The sequence below is a fragment of the Nicotiana tabacum genome, chromosome 19, assembly GCF_000715075.1.
Source record: "Nicotiana tabacum cultivar K326 chromosome 19, ASM71507v2, whole genome shotgun sequence".
Taxonomy (NCBI): Eukaryota; Viridiplantae; Streptophyta; class Magnoliopsida; order Solanales; family Solanaceae; genus Nicotiana; species Nicotiana tabacum.
Genome location: NC_134098.1, coordinates 69,463,811 through 69,487,120, shown reverse-complemented (window position 1 = coordinate 69,487,120; position 23,310 = coordinate 69,463,811). Strand labels below are relative to the sequence as shown.

The following is a 23,310-nucleotide window of genomic DNA, read 5'->3' as shown; positions in this document are numbered from 1 at the left end:
ACACCTATGAATGAGGTGAATGATTCCACTGGCATAATGAGTTCTAGAGATAACACACAGAAGTTCAAGAGATATGGAAATCTATATTGTGAGTACTATAGAATCAAAGGCCACACTAAGGATACTTGTTATAAGTTAGTGGGCTACCCACCTGGTTTCAAAGGAAAGAGGAAGCAAGAGTATCGACAAGCCAATGCAGCCATGGGTGATGGATTTCATGCAAAGGATGACATGTTTCAGGCAGCCACAACTGCAGATTCTAATGTAGCAAGGCAAGGAGTGTACAACTATTTCACTGATGAGCAGTATAACCAGACTATTGAATCAGGACAAAGGAGAAGAGTTTGCAGCAAATATGGCAGGTAACATTGATTCACAATTGACTCAAACCTGTGACATTCCTTGGATTATTGATACAGGGGCAACAAATCATTTGACTTTAAATATTAACTTGGTGACTAATATAACTAAATTACCTAACTCCAAAGGAGGTAATGTTCATCTGCCTAATGAAAAATCAGTACCAGTTGTGTACCAAGGAAAGTGTAGCATCACAGGTGGTGAATCAATTCACAATGTTCTATGTGTACCTGACTTCAAACACAACTTACTGTCAGTTTCAAAATTGACTAAGGAACTATGTTGCTCAGTACTTTTCTTTCCATCATTCTGTGTATTCCAAGACCTATGCAATGGGAAAGTGAAAGGGATTGGTAAAGAATAGGGTGGTCTTTATCTGCTATTATCATACGGATCAAGTGCAAATAAGCTTAGGCAACAGATTAGAAGTTGTTTGGCAGAAGACACTACTACAGACAATAATGTGTGGCACAGAAGGCTTGGACATGTATCAGCCAGAGTAATGAGGCAGCTAGCTTTTATGACGAACATGATGCCTATAGATTGCAATTTCAATAAATGCACTGTATGTCTATTAGCAAGACAAACGAGGAAGCCTTTTCCCCTTAGTACAACTAGAGCAGGAGTAATCTTTCAATTGGGGACCCTACAAAGTGCCTACTTTTAATGGAAATAGATACTTTTTGACTCTTGTAGACGATCATTCAAATATTATTTGGGTGTTCTTAATGAAGTTGAAAAGTGATACACTTGATCTTCTAAAGTCTTTTATCAAGATGGTGAATTAAGGGTGGCATGTGGGCCGGGTCCGGTCCTAAGTGGGCCGGTCCTAAGCGGGCCGGTCCTAAGCGGTCCCGGACTTCGCGGGCTTCTTGTTGGAACCGGTCCGGGACCGGGACCACGAACTAACGGTCCCGTATTAAGTGGGCCGGTTCCGGGCCCAAACGGTCCTAAGCGGGCCCAAGTAGGCCCAACGGATACTTTCTATTTTTTAAATTATTTTTATACAAGTTAGAGAAAAAAAATGGTAATAAAAATATCTAAGGCAATTCCTAGTAAATTATATTATAGAATTGTCACCTAAATTTTTTAATTCAAATTTAAAGACAAAAATATTGTAAAGAGATATTCAAAGCAATGCGTTATAATATATATACTATACTATACTATATATACATCTTAAGATATATAAGCTATATTCGATTTACTATATATACATCTTAAGATTTATACATTAATATTCGATTTATATACTATATATACATCTTAAGATATATATATATATATATATATATATATATATATATATATATACATCTTACTATATACATAGTATATAAGCCATATTCGATAGTATACATCTTACTATATTAAGATGTATATATAGTATATCGTAAGATGTATACTATCGAATATGGCTTATATACTATGTATATAGTAAGATGTATATATCCATATTCGATAGTATACATCTTACGATATACTATATATACATCTTAATATAGTAAGATGTATACTATCGAATATGGCTTATATACTATGTATATAGTATATAGTATAGTATAGTATATACTATATTATACTATATGTATAGCTTAAGATATATAAAAAGACAAAAATATTGTAAAGAGATATTCAAAGCAATGCGTTATATTTTTATTATAGCATTAAAAAATCATGACAATATCTTTCTTAGTCTTCCTCCCCCCTATGGAATGAGCACAACAAGGTGCTAATACCACCATTCAGAAGAAAAAGAAACTAATCAAGATGTGCCAAAATACAAGTTACATATTAATTTACATGGTATCTCTTACAAATTTTTTAAATCCTTCAAGGTCCGGAGGATTTTTTGTTGGTGGTGGCGGAAATGAAGCTTGGTCATCACCGCTTCCAGGTGAAGCATCATCCTCCGCAAGTTCAGCTAGCATTTCTTCGTAAGCTTCGTCTACCTCTGGTTGTGATTCAGCAAGTCCAAAATTTCTTCTTTCCGAACGGATCTAATCTATGAAAAGTACTGATTTTTCCAAGCTCTCCCTCATAGACGCTCTATAATCACCGAGTTGAAGTCTTGCTTGACTGAAAGCGCTCTCTGATGCCACTGTTGAAGCTTGAATAGTTAAAATATCTTGGGACATCCTTGAAAGAATCGGAAAGTGTTTTTCTTTGTCCTTCCACCATTCCAAAATATTAAAGGAGCCGTCGGGATTCACTTCCTCAATTCCCTGTGACAAATAAACTTCAAGCTCATTTAGTTGTGAAAAATCACTAGTACTAGAACCTTAAGAACCCCTGAACCCTGCCCAAGCACTAAGTGCTCTTACTCCCGCAGTTCTTTTAGATGATTGAGAACTAGAAGAAGAAGGAGTTAGAACATTTGATCTAGCATGATCTATTGCAACTTGATAAGCATTATAAATAGTTTGAACATTTATTTTAATTGAGGCTATTGCGTCCGAAAGTTTAGACAACTCATCATTTTCAAGTGCTAAACCATTATAAACAGTTTCATACCAAAATTGAGGACCTCCTAATTTCATCGTAGGATTTAAGAATGCAGCAACACCATAAATAGGGGGAATAGGGAAAAAATATTTTTTAAATTTTTTTCTCATGGAATCAATAGCAAGTTGATAAATTTCCCCACCCTCTGAAAAATGATCAAACAAATTTGCATGTTCTGCAATATAAACTAAACAGTTAGAAATAGTAGGATAATATTGCCCAGAAAATTCATTTGTAGCAATATGAAATTTTTCTAAAAAATTTACAAGCATTTTAATATTAGTCCAATCCGCATTTGTAAGGTACTCATCATCATCACTTACATGAGTATTAAACGTTGAGTTTATGGGGTTTCTATATTCATATGCAACAACTAAACTTTCATACATGTAATTCCATCTAGTTGGACAAGGTTTGGGAACCTTTCTTTCTCTTAGGCCAAATTCATCGCATGCTTTAAAATATTCTCTAAGTCTACTTCTACGGTTTGAATAAAAAAGCCAATTAAGAGCCATTTTAACCTTTTCAATTTCAACATTTAAAATTTGCATACCATCACCCACAATTAAATGGTAAATATGACAAATACATCTAACATGAAAAATGTTACTAAATGCAGGACTTAGTGTAGTGGTAAGCAAGGCTACAACATTTGTGTTACTAGTAGCATTATCCATTGAATTTGACATTATTTTATCACTAATGCAAAAATATCTACAAATATCCGTAATCGTGCTAGAAATAAACTGCCCTGTGTGATGTGAATTAATTATTCTATAAGCAATAATGCGCTTTTGCATTATCCAATCCTCATCAATCCAATGACTGGTAACAGTAAGGTAATCACAGTCATTACCACTTCTACCAATATCAGTTGTAATAGCAACACGATAATTTATATGAGTAAATAAATAGCGCAAATATTGTTCATATTCATGTTTATATTTATAAATATCACTCTTTACGGTTGTGCGAGGAAAACCTTTATAAGTAGGATTATAAACTTTTCTAATATAATGCACAAAGTGAGGGTTAGAAGGAAAACTAGAGCGTAAGCACATAACAGTAACCATTTTTGCCAATTCTTCCCGATATTTCTTTGGATCGTAATATAAAATACCAACGGTAACAGTATTAATTCCCGGTTGAAATTGATTTGACCCGGTACTAAGGTCATCCTGAGCAGGTGCACTTGTCCCTTCGGCCAAAGCTTTCATACGAAAATATCTAGCTTTATCTTGAGGGTGTAGCACTATGTGTCTAGTCAAACACTCCCCCCCTCCCCTCCCCCCCAACATATTTAAAAACTAACTCTTTGCCACAAGTTTTACACTTAGCCCTTTTTTTCTCTTAGTTGAGTAAAAAATGGCCAAACAAGAGATGTTTCTGCCAGTTTAGAAGGTTGTCTAGAAAAAGTAGGGGAAGTAACAGGAGGGTCAGACGGGGGATCATTTGGATTATTATTAGTTGGGTTTACTTCAGGAGCAGGACTAGTGGGTGTATCGTCATCCGATTGCATTTCATCAAAATCTATTTCTTCATCATCATTTTCATCAATAGTTGAATTACCATAAAGAGCATTCATATATTCATGGTTTAATTGTTCACCGGGTGCAATATTATGGCAAAATTGATTCTCGGTAAATTGTAATAAACTATTATCGCTATCAAGAATAGGAGGTGTAGGACGGGTAACAGGTTTAGGCCGGGGAGCCAGGGGAAGTGGAGGAGGAACAGATTGGCCACTAGATTCACCACTCTTGGATTTTTCCTTATTTTTATTAAATATTTTTTTAAGGAATAAGCCATCTTAATTAATCAAGCAAAGTAAATAAAATAAACAAAACTATAATATTAAAACTTAAGAGTTGGAACGAGTTTACCGAATTGACGAACAACTTGTTGAAAAATAATTATCGTTGAAAACTTGAAGACTTCAATTCACTAACATCATAATTTTGTACAAATTGTAACAATTATAGAAGAATATTATAGAGAGATTGAGAGAGATTGATGATTTTGTGAGAAAAATGAAAGAATGAGGGGGTATTTATAGTTAAAAATAGAGAAAAAGTGTAATTATAAAAAGTTTGGGGTTAAAACAAAATTTGGGAGGTTAAATGGCTATTTTGCAAATAGCCAACGGCTATTTTGGCAGACCAAACGGCTAGTTTTTAAATGGCCAAACGGTCAATTTTATTTTTTTAAAATTATCCGTTGGGCCCGGATAGGATCGTTTAGGACCTCTTGAACCGGCCCACTTCTCAGCCGGTCCCGGTCTCAAACGGTCCTGGTCTCGCGGGCCTCGCCTATGAGACCGGCCCACCACCCACGGTCCCGGTTCTATCCGGTTAGGACCGTTTAGGCCCGCCGCCCATGTGGGCTTGCGGTCCTGGGCCGGTCCCGGTCCTAACCGACCCACATGCCACCCATATGGTGAATGCGCAATTTAACCATAATGTTAAATGCTTTAGAACTGATAATGGAGCTGAGTCCTTCAGTTTTGAATGTGCAACCTTTTTATCAGACAATGGCATACTACATCAGAGTAGTTACCTACACTCTCCACAACAACATGAAGTGGTGGAGAGGAGACATAGGCACATCTTAGAAGTAGCAAGCGCACTGAGGTTTCGGGGAGGTATACCATTACATTTCTGGGGAGATTGTGTACTAACAGCTGTATATTTGATAAATAGACTACCATCCTCTGTACTAGGTGGAAAGTCACCATATGAGGTCTTCCATAAGTCACCACCTTCACTATTTTACCTAAGTGTTATTGGCTGTCTCTGTTTTGCTACCGTCACCAACCAGAATGATAAACTATTCAGCATCTCAAAAAGGGTACAAGTTATACAATCTCAATGACAAGAAATTTTGTGTCAGTAGGGATGTTAGAGAGGATGTGTTCCCATTCATGATTATGAGAGAAGGAAGAAGTCCTCAATTGTTTTTTGAGACATCTAGAAAGTATACAACAGAACAACATGCATGTCAACAACAGCATGCTCCTGTTCAGGAAATGTAGGCTCCTGCTCAAGAAATGGGACAACCACATGCTGAAAATGAAGATGCAATGCCTCAGTTGGATGACTTATCCAACAATAGTGATGGGGAGATTCTAGTTCAGCAACCAGAATAGGCAGCAGAGGTGACAAATGAGGAAGTATCAAATATGCAACTTAGGAGAACTAGCAGAGGATCAAAACCACCAGTCTGGACCAAGAAATACATATGCCCAACTGTGAAGAATTCTTCTTCTACTTGCATATATCCTATGTCCAACTATCTAGGCTATGACACATTGAGCACTGCCTATAAGACTTATCTTACTGCAGTGTCAACAGATATTGAACCTGCATCCTATAATCAGGCAATGAAGGATCAGAAATGGGCAGATGCTATGCAAGCTGAGATAGATGCACTGGTGAGTAACAATACATGGGAGATGGTTCCTATTCCCAAAGGAAAAGTTCCTATTGGTTGCAAATGGGTATACAAAATCACGCATAGGTCTGATGGAACAATAGAGAGGTACAAAGATAGATTGGTTGCTAAAGGATACAACCAACAATAAGGGCTGGATTATCAAGAGACATTCTCTTCTTATGGTCAAAATGGTGACCATTAGGACTGTGATTGCATTAGCAGCTATGAATCAATGGCCATTGTTTCAGATGGATGTTCACAATGCCTTTCTTAAAGGTGACCTTGAGGAAGAGGTATACATGCAACTACCTCCTGGATTTGGTAGCCAATGGGAGAACACAGGATGTAGACTACTCAAATCCTTATAATGGCCTTAAACAAGCATCTAGGCAGTAGAACCTTAAGCTCACTAATGCACTCCTACATGCTGGTTTCATACAAAGCAAGCATGATCATTCTCTATTCATCCTGAAGAAGCACAACATACAGGTTATAATACTTGTGTATGTGGATGACCTTCTCATTACAGGTGATGATTCTGGTCTCATTCAGGAAGCCAAGAACACTATGCAAAATAATTTCAAGATGAAGGATCTAGGAACTCTAAAATACTTCCTAGGAATAGAGGTGTGTAGATCACAAAAGGGAATCCTGCTTTGCCAAAGAAAATATGCTTTGGAGTTGATTGCAAAATTAGAATTGTCAGGTTCTAAGCCTGTATTAACTCCAATGGAGCAGAACAAGAAGCTTAATATACTGAATATGATGAGCACTGTGACATCAATGATGATACAACATTAGAAGATATAAGAGAGTACCAAAGATTGGTTGGGAAATTACTTTACTTGACCTTAACTAGACCAGACATAGCATATAGTGTGCAGACCTTGAGCCAGTTCATGCAATCTCCTAAGAAGTCACACCTTGAAGCAGCTTACAGAATTGTGAGATATGTGAAGAATGAGCCAGGTCTAGGAGTATTGATGAGTGCATAAAAGAATATAGCCTTGAGAGCATTTTGTGATGCAGACTGGGCAAGTTGTCCAAACTAAAGGAAATCAGTAACTGGCTATTTGGTGAAGTTAGGGAACTCTTTGATAGCTTGGAAATCAGAGAAACAGAACACATTAGCAAGAAGCTCAGCAGAGTCAGAATACAGGAGCATGGCTCTAACAGTAGTTGAACTTGTGTGGCTACTAGATTTGCTCAAGGAATTGGAAATCAATGTTGTTGCCCCCAATACAGCTGTTCACAGACAGTAAAGCTGCAACGCAGATAACTAACAATCCTGTGTTTGATGAAAGAACAAAACACATAGACATTGATTGCCATTTTATAAGGGAGAAGGTGCAGCAGGGCATGGTACATCCTGAGTATGTGCCAACAGAAGATCAAGAAGCAGATATTTTGACAAAGGGACTTGGCAGTGTGCAACACTATCATTTATTGTTCAAGCTAGAGTTATTGAATATTTTCACACCACCTAGCTTGAAAGGGGGTGTTGAAGTGCTCGGATGTCAGTTGTCTATTGTGGGAAGCTGAGAAACTAAGGCAAAAGACTGAGTGACAGGCAGTTACTTTAGCATAGTGTTAGTTGGGTGTTAGGAGTTAGTTATAACAGATTTAGTTATAGATTTGGAGTTAATTAAGAGAGCTGGTTCATGTTTATATACACACGTGTAAATAGCGGTAGTAGCAACTCATTGTAATTGATTTCTTTTCTCTCAATATACAGTAAGATACAACTGTCCAGAAGCTTCTCTCCCTATGCTTCATTTTCATTCTCTTAGCCGAGCTTCACATCCACTCAACAGTGGTGGTTTTAACAGTTATCAGGGGCCGGGCGGAGCCAGCCCTTCGATTACAGGTTCGTCGAATCCAATAGCTTTGGTCTAAACCTTGTATTCATTGAATATGTATAAATTATTAATTTAGAACTCAACAACTTCAAAAGAATTGGAATCTCAAACCCATAAACTTCAAATTCTGGCTTGTCTTTTCTGGTTACTCACGTTCATCAGAACAATGAACAATCCTTGGTAATTTTATACATTGTATATTCCTTCATATAGATCTGAATTCGTCCTTGACATATCATTCAAATATATTCTACATTTATTATATTTTTACTTCAGAATTTACTTGTTTGTCTGTATCATATAAAAATGGAACAAATTATAGGTCTGGCATTTTATATATCAGTGCTGCATTCAATTTGTCAGATTATTCAATACAATTTTTTTTTTCAATATAATGAATACTCTTATTCTTTTAATAAACTTGGAGTAAAATTTCCATAAATGTCGTGCCCAACCCAATGCTTGCTCTTCAGATAATCCTGCACTGCTTCTTTCTGAAGTAATGTTGTAACTAAGACAGACGAAAAAAAGTTGGTCAAACTTGCCGAAATGCATCAATTCTTCACTGTCTCGATCTTTCTTTCTTTATTGTCATCTTTATTGTCTTTGATTTTATTTTTTGAATCGTAAAGCTGCGGATAATTGACATGTTTTAATAACTTTTCAGTGTTTAAATTTTTTTGAAATTTGAGTTTGAAAATTTTCTTTTAAACAAACCTCACCTAAATAACTAAATAATCCTAAATCAAACTTAAAAAATCAATAATCAGATCAGTGGAGTACGCATGATTCATTGAAGTTGGTTTAACTGGAGATTAATTAGGTGGCATTTAAAAATCGGTCACGACAAAAGAGTCTGCCCAATACACACTTCTCTTGTTGTACACGACCCCAGCCTTCAACAATATTGTCTCTTCTGAGAGCACCTTGTATTTCGTTCCATTCACTGTCGTTAGACAATAATACAACTTGAGCCAACTTTCTGTCCAAATGTGAATTAAAATTTTGTAGTCTGATTACAGGTTCTAATCAGTTAACTATGCATAAACATTAAATACAAAATAATTAAGTAGAAATTTCAGATAATCTACTCAATTAGCAATAAATGATACTTAAATTATAACCAATTTAAAATTTTCTTAAACTCAGGGAAGTTTTAGTTTAAAGTGTTCAGATCTTAAATTAAATTTTATGTTGTTATCTTTTGGCATCAATAAACTGGTCACGATCAGATTTTGTAAAAAATTAAAATAAAAGAAAGTCGATGGAGCTCTCTGTGGTAGAGAAAAGTACAATCGTAGTGGAAGTAACGCTACAGCACGACAATTAGCCATATGTAGAAATGGCAATGAGATTGGGCCGAAGCCTACGTGAGTCACCGACGATGACTTCTGTGGCGATAACGACGGCGATGACAGCGTCATCAGTAATAAAACGAACCACAGGTGGATTACAAATTTTATGTTTATGGTCGAACAATATAAAATTTAGATCAAAATTACTGATATCATCGAACAATATTCTCTATATTATATTAACTCTGGCTCTGCCCATTAGACGGTTAGGGACGGAACTAGAGGGCGGAAGAGGTTTCAGCCAAACTCTTTTCAGCAAAAATATATTGTACATATAAGATTTTTTTTTTCCATATATATATATTAGATGTTGAATTTTCTTAGCTTTTTTTGCTTATTTATATTTTTTATTTTTTGAATTTTCTTGATAAAAATCCTGTTTCCGCATTAATGATGATCTTGGCAACTTCAGCATTACAGATTTTGCTGAGTGTGATGATTTTTGCGTTAAAAATATCTAAAATTTTTTTGTCTATTGAGATGATGATATCTGTGTCAGCTCATGGACGATGATATCTCTAAAGGTTTCTTCAGCTATGTCGGTTTGCAGTAACTAATTGAAAAACATCCACTTTGCTCAGACGACAAAATGGGAATGCAAGATTCACGAGTAGAATAGTTTGTCCATAGAGAAAAGTTCCATAAGTTGTTGAAGCTAACTTATTTGGTAGCTACTGGAAACATGTCAGTTACCGGAATCAGTGGAATTAATTTCTGGACTTATTTGCCCTGAATGCTTATTTATTAGTACTTATATCAAATTATCATCGTTAAGTGATTTAACAAGATAAAACATATTTAATTTACCATAATTAAGCCAGAAATTCTTATTTAAACATGCAATTGAGTAGTTGTTTCTTTCGATTATGAATCTTCAACTTTTAACTAATAACGGATAAATCTTTAGGGCATACAGTCCACATACATTACAAGCAAAATGCCAGAGATGTGTTTATCAAATCAAAATGTAGACCGTGTTCTTAATTAGACGTTGTGATGCAATCACATCACATCTCTACTAAGTATATACTATATATTTCTAGGTTTTACAGTTTGATTTGTATATTCATAATTGTACCATGAGCGCTCTAGGACATCCATAAGATATTTTTTTTATTTACTTTTCATGATAAATTGACTATAAATAAATAAAGTGTAATATGACCAATATTTTGGCTAATGGAGCACATCTCACGTAAGCATAAGTATCTTTGCAAAGTGTAAACTTTGTTAGCAATATTTTTTGGGACCCAAAAATATTGCATTGTGTTGTGGACATTATTTGCACAAATTGTATCTCTTCTTTTACACCTAAGAGGCCAAAAAATTTTGCCTATAAAAGGGAAGGCCATTAGTTCATTTTAGACACACCAACAAAACTTGAGTCTTCATTTCTTCCTTTCTTACTTTATTAAGAGTGTATTGTATAAGAGTTAAGTATATGGAAGCACTTGTGTGAACCATTTCTTTGGAGTGATCTTGTGAGGTTATTTTCTTAGGGATTTTGGGATTAATTAGAGTGTTTATTCTAATTTTGTACTCTCTTTTGTACTCTTATTGGTATAATAAAATTGCTCATCTCCGCTTGTGGACGTAGGCCACTTTGACTGAACCACGTTAAATTTGTGTCTTCTTTATATGCTTTAATTGTCGTTGTTATCAACTTTCATTGTCTTTGTTATTCTCATTATATCGTCGTTTGGCTAAATTCTGTACTACCCGGGTTCCCGATCCTAACATAAAGCATTGAAAAAGATCTTTATTGACCACTCAAATTCATCTTCCAAGTTCTATAATTGCTTCAAAATGTCCCTGTCGAGAGTAAGTTATTACCCTATATATTCTTAGAGTTTTTTACACACTTGATCCTTTTTTAACTATTATTTAAAAAAATAGCATCATTTATTGTTTATTCCATAAAGAGCATTTTTTTTTCATTATTAGCATATTACAAAAATTAAGCCCAACATTCATCTTCGTCACTCCATTTTTAAAAATCTGATGCATATGTGAATGCCACCTAAATTTAAGATGTATTGATTTATACGTCTTTTATATTTTGTATATCAAGTATCACTTTAATTCAAAATGTATTTTTATGTATATAATTTTTGTATATTTATTTGTGAAGTGCCATCTTATTTTAAAATATATTTTTAATGTATGTTTCAAATATACTTTATATGTCAAGTGCCATTTTAATTCAGGATGTATTTTTTACATATATATTTTTTGTATATTTATATATATATATATATATATATATATATATATATTGTATATTTATATGCCATATTAATTAAATTTAAGATATATTTTATGTATATTTCACATGTCTAAGTGTCATCTTAATTGAAGATGTATTTTTTATGTATATTTTTTATATATTTTATATGTGTTAATTCAATATATATATATATTTTATATACGTTTTGTATATATTAACGTATATTATTATCGAAGTAAGATCTTTATGTTAAGAAAGGAAGAAAGAAGAAAGAGAAAAACTTAAGAAAGATAATTAAAAAGAAATGAATGGAACAAATTTAGAAAATATATTGGATTCTGCAGAAAATAAAATTAAGAAGATGAAGAAAAAGAAGGAAAGCTAATAGATAAAGAGGAAAAAAAAAGGCATGATTTTTGTACAAAGAATTATTGACTTTCCATTCAAATTGCTTATGTTTAGAGATTGAAAATTAATATTCCTATTTTAATGGAATTGTGTGCTACAAATATAAATATTTTAGTGTTACAATTATAATATTAGATTTCATGCTACGAATTTATTATATTTCTTTTAAATTGTGACAGTTATTTAAAGTTCCCTTGTGCCACCTTTGGATTGCCCCGTTCCCATCTTCCTAATATGTGTTCTTTCCAAAATAATCCGCTTTGATAGGAACTGCAAATGATTTATATCAACCAGACATTTACTTATAATCCTTAATTAGTTAGATCAACATTACGAAAACTTTATAATCATTATTTTAATATTAATAATTTGTTGTATGGAAAAAATATTTAGTTATCATAATTATAATTGCATAAAATTTAAAAATAACTTTTAATTTCAATAATAATAAATTTAAGATATTGAGAGGTGGCAAAACGAGTCAAGGTCGTAAGTTGAAGCATATAAACAAGCTAAAGAATAAAAGATCGTTAGGTTGGTATGTAACGTTTGATCAGCATTATTAATTTTAAAATTCGCATAATTTAGGCGAGAAGTTATGTAAGTATTAATTTTATGGAAGATAAAACATGAAATATATATAAATAAACTGTATTTAGATTAAACAATCCTTTCATAATTTTTATGTATTATTTTTCACCATTACTATTTATCGTATAATAATCGTACATTATTTATTTATTTATTGCCCACATGAATTCTATTATAATACTGACATAACTAGCACATAAACCAAACACATGTGATTTTTTTGGCCAAATTTTTAGGAATCTAGGAGTGTTTGTATATGTTGTGTTGATTTTGGAGAGTTAATTTTTTTATTGGCCAAGCTTCTGGGTTGGGAAGAATCCGAAGAAAATAACTTTTGCTAAGAAAAGTTGTTTTAAATCTTTTCAGAATAACAATAATATCATTAAATATATATATATTTATTTATTTCCGAACAGTCCAAATTATGTGAGAAAAAAACACATATCATGATGCATTGTCGACAACTCGTTTAGGACCAAAATCTCATAATACATGCTCCCTCTCTATTTTATATATTATTTTTTTGTACATTTCAATTAAATAAAATTAGAAAATTCAATTAAAGTCATTGATAACAAATATTCCAAATCATTTATTTATCTAAATGATACTAATTCCCAAAGCACTTTTAGAAAAAAAGCCAAATGTAAATTGCCTTTTTCTTGGTATCTAATGTAAAATGCTTTTTTAATACTAATGAGATCTTTTTTAAAAATATTTGGAGAAATATAAATTGCCATTATCCAGAAGTACTTTTCAAAATGCACTAATCATTTAACGAAAATACAATTTTCTTATTTACGAAAATGCTTTTTGAAAATACTACTCCACTCCATAAGTAAATTTGGAAAGTATAGCCAAACAAGCGCCTAAAGTAATTACCGGCCCTATTGCCATTCCGGTCACTATCACTCTCAGCTGCCAAACGCAAAAAGCCCTCAATACGCGTTTCCTTTCCTTTATTTGGATCCCGCGCTCTCTTCTCCTCTCTATCTAACTCTATAAATAAAGAAAAAGTAGCAAAGCACTTTTAAAGTGGTTACAAAAACAGTAGCCTTAAATAAATAATCCAGCTACTTCCCTTGCCTTGTACATGCAATGCAAGTACAGGCTGCCGCCATGGCAAATTTGTCACCATTGTTATTAACAACGATTTGGTTAGTGCTTGTAATTTGTAAAGGAGTAGATAGCAGTCCCTCCTCTGTTGTTGGAGATCCGGGAATGAAAAGAGATGGTCTAAGGATAGCTTTAGAAGCTTGGAACTTCTGTAATGAAGTTGGTGACGAAGCTCCTGGAATGGGTAGTCCTAGAGCTGCTGATTGCTTTGATCTTTCTGGTAGTTAAATTTAACTCAGTTTCCCCCACCCAACCCCTATAAACCTTTTTTTAGCAAGGATTAAAGTAAAAAAAGAAAAAAAAATCCCTTTTTCTAGCTTTCATTTTTCTGATTAACTCCTTGTTCAATAGGCATTGTGGCATTTGGTACCCCCTCCAATTGGCCATGGAATTTAAGAAAAAATGACTTTTAAAATTTGTGGTATAAACCAAACAATGCATATCTGTGTGACTATAAATCACAAAATGTGAAGTTTAAAGTTATATTATTTCTAAACATAGGACATACTAAAAAAGGAAGTGACATAAATTGGGATAAGAGGGAGTATGGATTTGATTATCAAAGCTACTAAGGTTGTATTTTTGTAGACCCTGACCCTATAATCTGATCTATTTTTGTTATGTTTTGCAATGATTGTGTGATGTGCAGACAGTTCTTTGAGTCACAAGGTAACCGAGTCGGATAATAAGCTAGGAGTTGGCAAGACATTCCCTGGCCTGAGTCCTAAGGCTAAGAATAATCCGGACTTATATGCTGTTGAAAAGGAACTTTATCTTGGTTCATTGTGTGAAGTTGATGACACGCCGAGGCCATGGCAATTTTGGATGATAATGTTGAAGAACGGAAATTATGACACAAAATCTGGTCTTTGCCCAGAGAATGGGAAAAAAGTGCCCCCTTTTAATCCCGGAAGATTTCCTTGTTTTGGGAAAGGGTGTATGAATCAACCTATATTGTATCACCAGCCCACTTCATTATTAGTCGATGATATTATGCGGGGAGGTTTTAATGGTACCTATGATTTGGGTTCTACAACGGATGGCAGTAGTTCCTTCTTTGAGGTGCTCTGGGAAAAGAAAGTTGGCACAGGGGGTTGGGTATTTAAGCACAAACTCAGAACCTCCAAATTGTATCCATGGCTGATGTTGTATCTTAGGGCGGACGCGACCAAAGGGTTCTCTGGAGGCTACCACTACAATACCAGAGGAATGTTAAAAACTGTAAGCTCACTGTTCTTGTCCTCAGAATATGTTTTTATTCCCTCCATTTAAATTAATCGAAAAACTGATTTGGGGTTGCTTGCTTTGATAACTTCACCACTTTGATTGTGAAAATTGATTGAAAAAAAAAGCCTTATAAATATCTATTGGTTCTAAGTTATGTTTGCCTTTACTAGCATTATTGTTGAACAATCGAGCATGAAGCTCTGCAGGAAGATTCTTTTTTTTTTTGTGCATCAGGGAACGTTTGATGCCTGACATTAAAAATCTACTTACAATTAGGGGTACTTGATTCTTCATCAACTTAATGTCAATTCTGGCCGCCTACCTGAAAGAGGAAATAAGAAATCAAAAGAGAATAAATCCATTTCAAGAGGAAAGTAATGGAAAGCTGAATTAGTAGAAGTCACCCAGCCACATGCTGTCCACATTAGAGCAAATAGGCCTGGCCTGAATGGCTGTTGACACGATGATCAGTTAGTCGTATGTCTTATTCTACCACTAAAATTCCGAGCACAACTGCAGGTGATTTAATTGTGAACCTCCCTGGTTGGTCACCAGGCATCTGACGGGTACATTTAAAAATTAATGCCATTACTGGGGTTGCATTTTTTGCTGTCAGTTTGGGAGTTAGTACGAGGGAAATTGGAGTCCCTAAGCTAATACTTTATTAGGATTAAGGGGGTGGGTTTACCATAAAGAGATGAGTAGGCTGTAGAGAGCATGGGGAGTGTTGGGCCTGACAAGGATTCGTTATATAAACGGTCTATCTGGTAGTATTAGCAAAGAATTGAGAATACTATTGATATACATATGGCTATCGAGGAAATCCGGTGGCAAGATCATTAAGAATCTTTCTAAACCAAGTGTTACAAATGAAATACGAAGAAGAAAAAAGATATTTTATTTTCTTCTACTGTTTGAAGAATTTCATGGGTTTTCAATGCTATTCCTGATAACAGCACAATTATTGTTATTTCAGCTCCCGGAGTCACCTAATTTTAAGGTCAAATTGACCTTGGATGTGAAGCGAGGGGGAGGACCGAAGAGCCAGTTTTACTTGATAGATATTGGCAGCTGCTGGAAGAACAATGGTGCTCCATGTGATGGAGATGTGCTCACTGATATTACTAGATACAGCGAGATGATCATTAATCCAGAAACTCCAGCTTGGTGCAGCCCCACAAATATTGGCAACTGCCCACCTTTCCACATCACACCGAACAATACTAAAATCTACAGGAATGACACCTCTCACTTCCCTTATTCGGCTTATCACTATTATTGTGCTCCTGGGAACGCCGAGCACTTGGAAAAGCCATATAGCACATGTGATCCTTACAGTAATCCCCAGGCACAGGAGCTAGTTCAGTTGCTGCCTCATCCAATATGGGCAGACTATGGCTATCCAACCAAACAAGGAGACGGCTGGGTTGGGGATGGAAGAACATGGGAGCTTGACGTTGGTGGCCTTTCCAGCAGACTTTACTTCTATCAGGTAAGTGGGATTGTTAACTTTTTTCTCAAAATACGGTGCAAAAACCATGTTTAAATCAGACAGAAGTGCACGAGGCATTTAATGCTCAAGATTAAATAACAAGTGGCCAGACCAACCTTTATGATTCAGTCCTTGCTCTTTTTGGCTGCAGGATCCAGGTACACCTCCTGCTAGAAGAATATGGACATCTCTGGATGTGGGGACTGAAATTTTTGTTAGCAACAAAGATGAAGTGGCAGAATGGACTCTGAGCGACTTTGATATTTTACTCACCTCGTAAAACCGTAATAATGATACCATTCTATTTAACATTGTAACTGTAGCCAAAGCAAAATCAGATAGTGGGGCAAGGTCTCATCATTCTTGATGTCCAAACTTTATCTTTCTATACTAGATCTGATCTGACGGGCAAGTCCTGTCAACTTTATTTCCCTGACTGAGAGAAGAAAAAAGAATTTTGTTTTTGCTTTATTTTCGCGAACTTCTGGGTGTTCACTTTGCCTAAATATAGCATTGGCTTCTGGTGGAATGAAAATTACAGCACAGTAACCTTCAAAATAAACCTGGAATTCCCTGCACTTTCTGTGGTTGCTTTTCGAGCTTGGATGAACAGACATGTGCTTATGTGTATAAATATACATTCTTTTTGAGATGTGTATTGTTAAAAAGGGCATGCAGATATGAGCGTCAGAAAAGGAACAAACCCAAAGCATATCGTAGATTATGTTAGTTCTTTGGCCATGATCCCCTCTGGTACCTATAATTTATAGCGGTACGCCAATTTGGTTGGAGTGCTGCAGTTAATCTACTTATCTTTGATTGTAATTTCTATCCTAAACTACTTCAGGAAAGTGGTGGGCTACTATGAGAGATTGTCTTGACGTGTTCCTTATTGCACATTTTGGTTATTTAATTTTTTGTCAAGGCTATGCTATATTACCATCACAAACCCATAACGGAATGGAGTGTGTGATTATCATGTTTTAAAATGCTTGTGGTAGGTTCAGAATTTTGCATGGAAAGCTACTGATGAAGACGGTAGAAGAAAATAGTAAGTGCTAATGAAACTTCAAATAGTCACAGGTTTGATCTTTCTGCTCTCATTGAAATTAGTTAGCTTATTCATGCTCAAAATCCTTCAGTACTGTCATTCTTACATGCCCTTCAACGTAATGCAGATACTCCTTTGATGCTGAAAAAACTTTTGTTTGTTGTCTTTGTAGTATCAAATGCTTGTATACAAGTGCTTATGAAACCAAAGGTTACTGTCAGAGAAATGCCCTTGGCCTGACAGGTAAAAGTAAGGCAAACCAATGCATTTCATGATATTTCTCTACTGAACTAAACTTGTTCAGGCTACCATTTTGAATGGAATAATGGAGCTATAAATGTGCAATCAATATCTTAAACTAGTATATGTATAATATGCTCATCTCCACCCTTCTAAAAACGATGAGGTGGATGAGCAATGTGAATTTATTGTCCCAAGCACTTAGACTGTGTCATTGCTTCCATGCGTTTACTCCAGTTTCCTTCCAGGGGCATTAATTCATGAACAAACTCTGTTCTTGTCTGCCGAAGTTGTTGCCGAATAAGCATATGATAGTGGCATCACACACTATTGCATTTTCATTTGGCTTCAAATGTAATTCTTAAATATGAAAGGGAAAATGAGATGATGGCCAATATCCAAATGAAAGCCTAGAGATCAGCAAATGTGCACGGAGGCGGACCCAGGATCATAATGCAACGAGGGCACAATATTCTGCTCAACCAGTGCCCCCTAATGGCTTTTAGTGTTTAGGGTTCCAAGTGATTTAAATTAACCATTTTCAAGCCGAAATTTACGGGGTCCGGTTATCCCTCAATATTACACATAGATCTGCCTCTGTGTGTGCTAGTACTACTTTATGCTTATTATTTGTATTACGAATAATGGTCTTTTCTTCATGATATGAATTTCCTTTACCACTGTTGTTCTATTTTGATTTTCTTATTTCTTGTCTTTATGTGGATCAAGAAATGGTCCATCTCTTGGTGAAATCCCTAAATACTTTTTATAGCGGGAAAACAGTGGATGTGGGTGAAGAGAGGTCTAACCATATATTCTCTTTTTAGGCTTCTTGTATGAACAATGTTATCAAAGGCGAAAAGCGCAAAAAAGCTCTAAGGTCCGTTGGGGCTTTAAGCGCAAAGCACAAATAAAGCGTGGACTTTAATGAAAAAAGACGCAACCGGAGAAAAAGTAAAAATATGTATATGTAGTCCAAGACTAATAATTATAAGCATGAATAACAAATATATGGACAAAGAAATTAGAAAAAAATTAAAGTGAAATATTAATTGTTTAATGTCGTCTTTTCATGATTACACTCGTTGGCAAGGAATAGTATGTCTTAGAGCCTTGATGCAATACTAAAGCGCCCACAAGGCGAGGCGAAGCGCTCAACATGTTTTGAGCCTCGCTTCAGGGCTTAAGCGCGCCTTTGACAACACTGGTATGACCGGACCAAAGAGGTATTTGAAACTCAGTTGCCAAAGTTCAGAAATTACCAGGACCTTCAAAGAACTGTTCTGAATAAACTGTTTCATGTGTCATATATTCTTTTTGCAGGGGCCTGGGGTGGTTCTGCTTGTGTTCATAGAATTCACAGAATAGTTACCAAGTTGTACTAATATCATTCAAAACTTGTGCAAATGATCCTAAGAGAACTAATTACTTGGTAGTCTCTTTGTGATTATTGGCAAAAAGAGAGCTGCTGCGCCTGTTCTTAATGATAACAATACTAGGTAAAGCAGGCCAGTGAAATCTCACTTAAGCTCTTTATGGCAACTTATTCGTGGTTTTAAGATTCTTTTGACTATTATAAAAAAACTTATTTGGAGACCAATGGGCAGGGCTCCAGTTCAAGCAGTTGAAATTAATAACCAAGATCTCGTCTCAGAGCTAGAGCTATGGAGTGCGAAAGACAAAGGCTGACATTTTCGTAATAACAAGGTGCCCCTTTTTATTTGAATTTAAAAGAGTGATAGTTTTATCCATGATAACCGTAGGAGCTCGCCCCGTGAGGCCAGAGTGAGCTTAGCAGTCAGCCGTCATTTGAATTATATTACGGATAATTTGCCTCATTCTTCATTTTCTGATTGTGTGCACAACCATATGACAACATTTGTCAAGTATTATATATGTAGGGTTAGGAGAAAAGAGAACAAAAGCATCCTTTCCATGCTTGGATGGAAAAAGCTAGGAGGGTGACCTATCACATGCAAAGAGGAAAGGAAAAGGACACCTATTTCGCTTTGGTTAGACAAGAATAAAAGAATTAAAAAAGGAAAAAGCGAATTTACAATGTGTACAGGTTGTTCTTCTTACTAATTATAGGAATTCATTACCTTCATTTTCATTATATTTTGTTTTTTAGAGCTGGGAATAGCTAGTGAAAAGGAGAAGGGAAAGGCTTGGTAATAGTTTGATTTTACTTTGTACATGTAGAATACAATGTATTGCGGTTTACCAGCATATTATCCCGAATATTTACGTTGCCTTTGTAAATATGTATTCCATATAATTGTTTTCTCGTTCTTTCAAGTTAACTCCCGTGTTATTTTTTCAATTTTTACTTACATCTTGGTGCATACAAAACTTTAGTTTTAGTCCTTTCTCTCTGCTAACTCAGTTTTTATTCTTATTTTTCTTCTTTTTTTCTGTGTATTATTCCACCTTTCTTTGGGTCCTCATCTCAGATTCTCAATCAGTGACAAATATAAGTACTTAATGGAGTAGTTGTTATTTTGTTGCGAGTCAATGGCTTTTGACACGATGAAGAAAGGATTAAGCAGAGGAAATCACCAATAGTAAGTAAGAACAAAAATTATTCTGAATATCTAGAAGGACAATGACACCAGTAAGGAACATCAAAAACAACAAATAGTAACATTAAAATTAATGTCTTTATTACATTCACAAAAATGAAATATGTTGTCATATAGTATATGTTATTCCTAATTACTTACAATTATGATTCTTCTCCAACAAAAACGAATCCCATGCAATATAATATGCATGTACATAGACATAAATATATATAGGGTTGAGAAGTAGGAATGTGGGAATTGATTAATGTTTTAATTATTTCCCACCAAGACCAAAGTAGAACGGTGCATTAGTTCCAGGCAACCACTCATTACCTCTAAGCCAAGCCCCAACAGTGTATTTAGTTGCTTCTTGTGGGCTAAGGACCTTGAAATTCTTGAAAAGTTTGCTCCTAAGGTTAGTAGCAGCACCAGGTCCTCTGTTTGCATACTCATAGACAAGACATGTTTGATCGAATGGGTGGTCATCCCATTTGAGATATCCTTCTGGCCTAATGAAATCACCAATCTCGCTTTCCATGAACACATTGGTGGATAATTGCTTCCATGGGCGGGCCAAGTAAGATTGTACCGCGAACCTCACTGGGAAGAGTTCTTTGTCTGGTACAATCCTGCAGTTTTGCAATACCAATCCAGTGATTTCACTCTGCAATTCCCTGCCGTCAGCTGTGATTGTGTTCTTCTGAGTCGGGCCACACTTCCTCACAATGATCTCACTGTTCTGGATGACCGCTGAGCCCATGCCAAATATGAAATCCACCGTACCAGAGATGACGCAGTTGCGGTAGAACTGGCGATGGGATTGATAGTACAAGGTGTCTTGAAATCCCTCCATGCTGCAGTCGAATACCGCCGCCCTATCTCCGTTGATTCTAAGTGCCACGGCTTGTTCCCCTTCTGGACCTGCTGTGTTGCGGAAGGTAATTCCTCTGGCTATGAACCCCTCGCTCTCAACAGCTGCAATATATATATATATATATATATATATATATATATATATATATATATATATATACTATCAGCATATAGAACTTAAACTCTTTAATTCATTAAATGCATGCATGGTTTTAATTTCCAATGGGAGTATGTACTTACCGACTGTAGCACTTTTGGAGGTGGTGAATTTCAATATTTTAACATTTTTGTCACAAGTGATGATAGATTTCCCTGCGCCATCACCATACATAAACACGTTTGTTTGTTTTTTATCGATAAGGACCTGCTCGTTATAAACGCCGGCCTTGATATAGATAATGTATCTGCCTTGGTGGTTTGGTGGGTACGCTCTGACTGCATCAGTGACGGTTTTAAATTTGCCGCTTCCATCCTTGGCAACTACTGCGTGAGGAGTAATTGGGCCGGGGCCGATTGGAGGAAGTACTGGAGCAACCCCAGCTCCTCCCGCAGCACCACCGTGTCCTTTTCCTTTCCCTTTTCCGGATTTTGCCAATAGCTTACGGTCAGCAACGGGGAACCATGTAGGGTAACCGTCCTGATCGATCTTGTTCGCCTCAAGGAGACGGCGATGAGGTGAGTTGCTGTCGCTGCTGGTGCTGTTGTTGATAAGATTATCAGGAATTTGAATGTTGAAGGATTGGAAGAGGTCTGAAATCTTTGCTACAATGTTGAGTGCATTGTTTGTGAGTTGTGTGGCATTGACAACGCCGTTTTGAATAGCGGTTTTTAACTCGGGCTTGTCAATTGCATCAACACACATGCTTTGGTAGGAGTAGACGGCACTGAGCCAGTTCAACAGATCATAGGTATACTCATTTAGTGATTGAGTGTCTGTCTCTCCAACCAAGCTGAGCGCGTCCTCAAGTTCTTCGACAGCTCTTTGCAACAGCTCTTTGCAATCCTCTATAGCCATGTGATTGTAAGGATCACTCTCTTTGTTTACAGAAGTCTTCCCAGCCTCCTGCAGTCCTTTCTTCACTTCTTCCACTGTAGTTTGGAAGGCTGCCATTAGATAGTCATTAATTGTAGCTGAATCGTTTTTGGCTACGGACTCAAGACTCTTGGCACATGAGTCTTTAAATTCAGCTGCTTGACAAAACTCGTGCACTTTCTTCATTTGGACTTTGGTGCTTTGATCTTCTTTGTGATTCCCATTTTGGTGTACAACCACCACCACTCCTATTATCACACCAACTAGAAGAATCAAGGATACTAACGAAACCACTATTTTCCCCACCATCTTTTCTCTTCTTTAATTTTTCTTGTTTTTTTTTTACGGTTTTTGAGATATAACTTCTTTCCCTCTTTCCTGTAGAATAATGTAGAAGGAAAAAAGGAAAGATGATAGTGATCAACAACTCGAGGTTACTCCTCTCGTTGGTGTTTATTAGTTTTATTGTTACAAAAGAGAAGATGGATGATTGAATTGACATGGTAAGGGGAGCTTTATATAGGGCTTAAGAGAGAGAGTTGTAACCTTAATTTGCATGGCAATCCGACCATTTAGCAGAGTTGTTTGAATAATGACTTAACATAACCTCTAAAATGATGCAGTGGACAGTAACTGATCAATGCCGATGAGTGGTTTTGGATATAACTAAATGCGAGGAAACGTTCGTTTTCCCCTTTATTTGGAAGGTGGAAGAGGCTTAGTCAAGGAATGAGAGAAGAACCAGGTGAGATTTCAGCGTTACACCATTAAAATATAACTACTCAATTGTCAATTCTCAACTAAATGGTTAATTCTCTCTACCTTTGACTAATGTGCTCTTTTATTCCCTTCATTTTTGAATGTATCTATCATTTTCTTTGAAAAGAATTATCAACATTAACCATAAGCTGTAGAAAATAATTGCTACATATACTCATTACACCCTACTGTTGTTAACTCATCCAAACGTGGATCGC

General features: G+C 35.7%; 2 protein-coding genes across 14 annotated transcripts; one reads left to right on the top strand and one right to left on the bottom strand.

Moving 5' to 3' along the window:
* The first annotated feature begins 13,727 nt into the window (after positions 1-13,727).
* On the top strand, positions 13,728-18,525 carry LOC107762260 (uncharacterized). Of its 12 annotated transcripts, none has more exons than XR_012702747.1 (6): positions 13,728-14,073; positions 14,503-15,074; positions 16,057-16,572; positions 16,724-17,623; positions 17,796-17,866; positions 18,112-18,525. XR_012702747.1 is itself a non-coding variant. In XM_075237916.1 (4 exons), the coding sequence occupies exons 1-4, from the start codon at positions 13,836-13,838 to the stop codon at positions 16,850-16,852; spliced, it is 1,455 nt and encodes a 484-aa protein (XP_075094017.1). In that variant the 5' UTR covers positions 13,728-13,835; the 3' UTR covers positions 16,853-18,525. The 12 variants fall into 12 exon arrangements, 1 of the variants encoding a protein (XP_075094017.1); XR_012702750.1 differs by having other exon boundaries at positions 18,101-18,525; XR_012702751.1 differs by having other exon boundaries at positions 17,796-17,872.
* Positions 18,526-20,482: 1,957 nt separating this feature from the next.
* Positions 20,483-22,830, bottom strand: LOC107787567 (pectinesterase 4-like). Of its 2 annotated transcripts, none has more exons than XM_075237915.1 (2): positions 21,541-22,830; positions 20,483-21,348 (listed from the first exon to the last, which is right to left on the bottom strand). In XM_075237915.1, exons 1-2 carry the CDS (start codon positions 22,640-22,642, stop codon positions 20,702-20,704), a joined length of 1,749 nt encoding a protein of 582 aa, XP_075094016.1. In that variant the 5' UTR covers positions 22,643-22,830; the 3' UTR covers positions 20,483-20,701. The 2 variants fall into 2 exon arrangements, with proteins under 2 accessions (XP_075094016.1, XP_075094015.1); XM_075237914.1 differs by having other exon boundaries at positions 20,483-21,402; positions 21,541-22,829.
* Between the last annotated feature and the right edge of the window lie 480 nt (positions 22,831-23,310).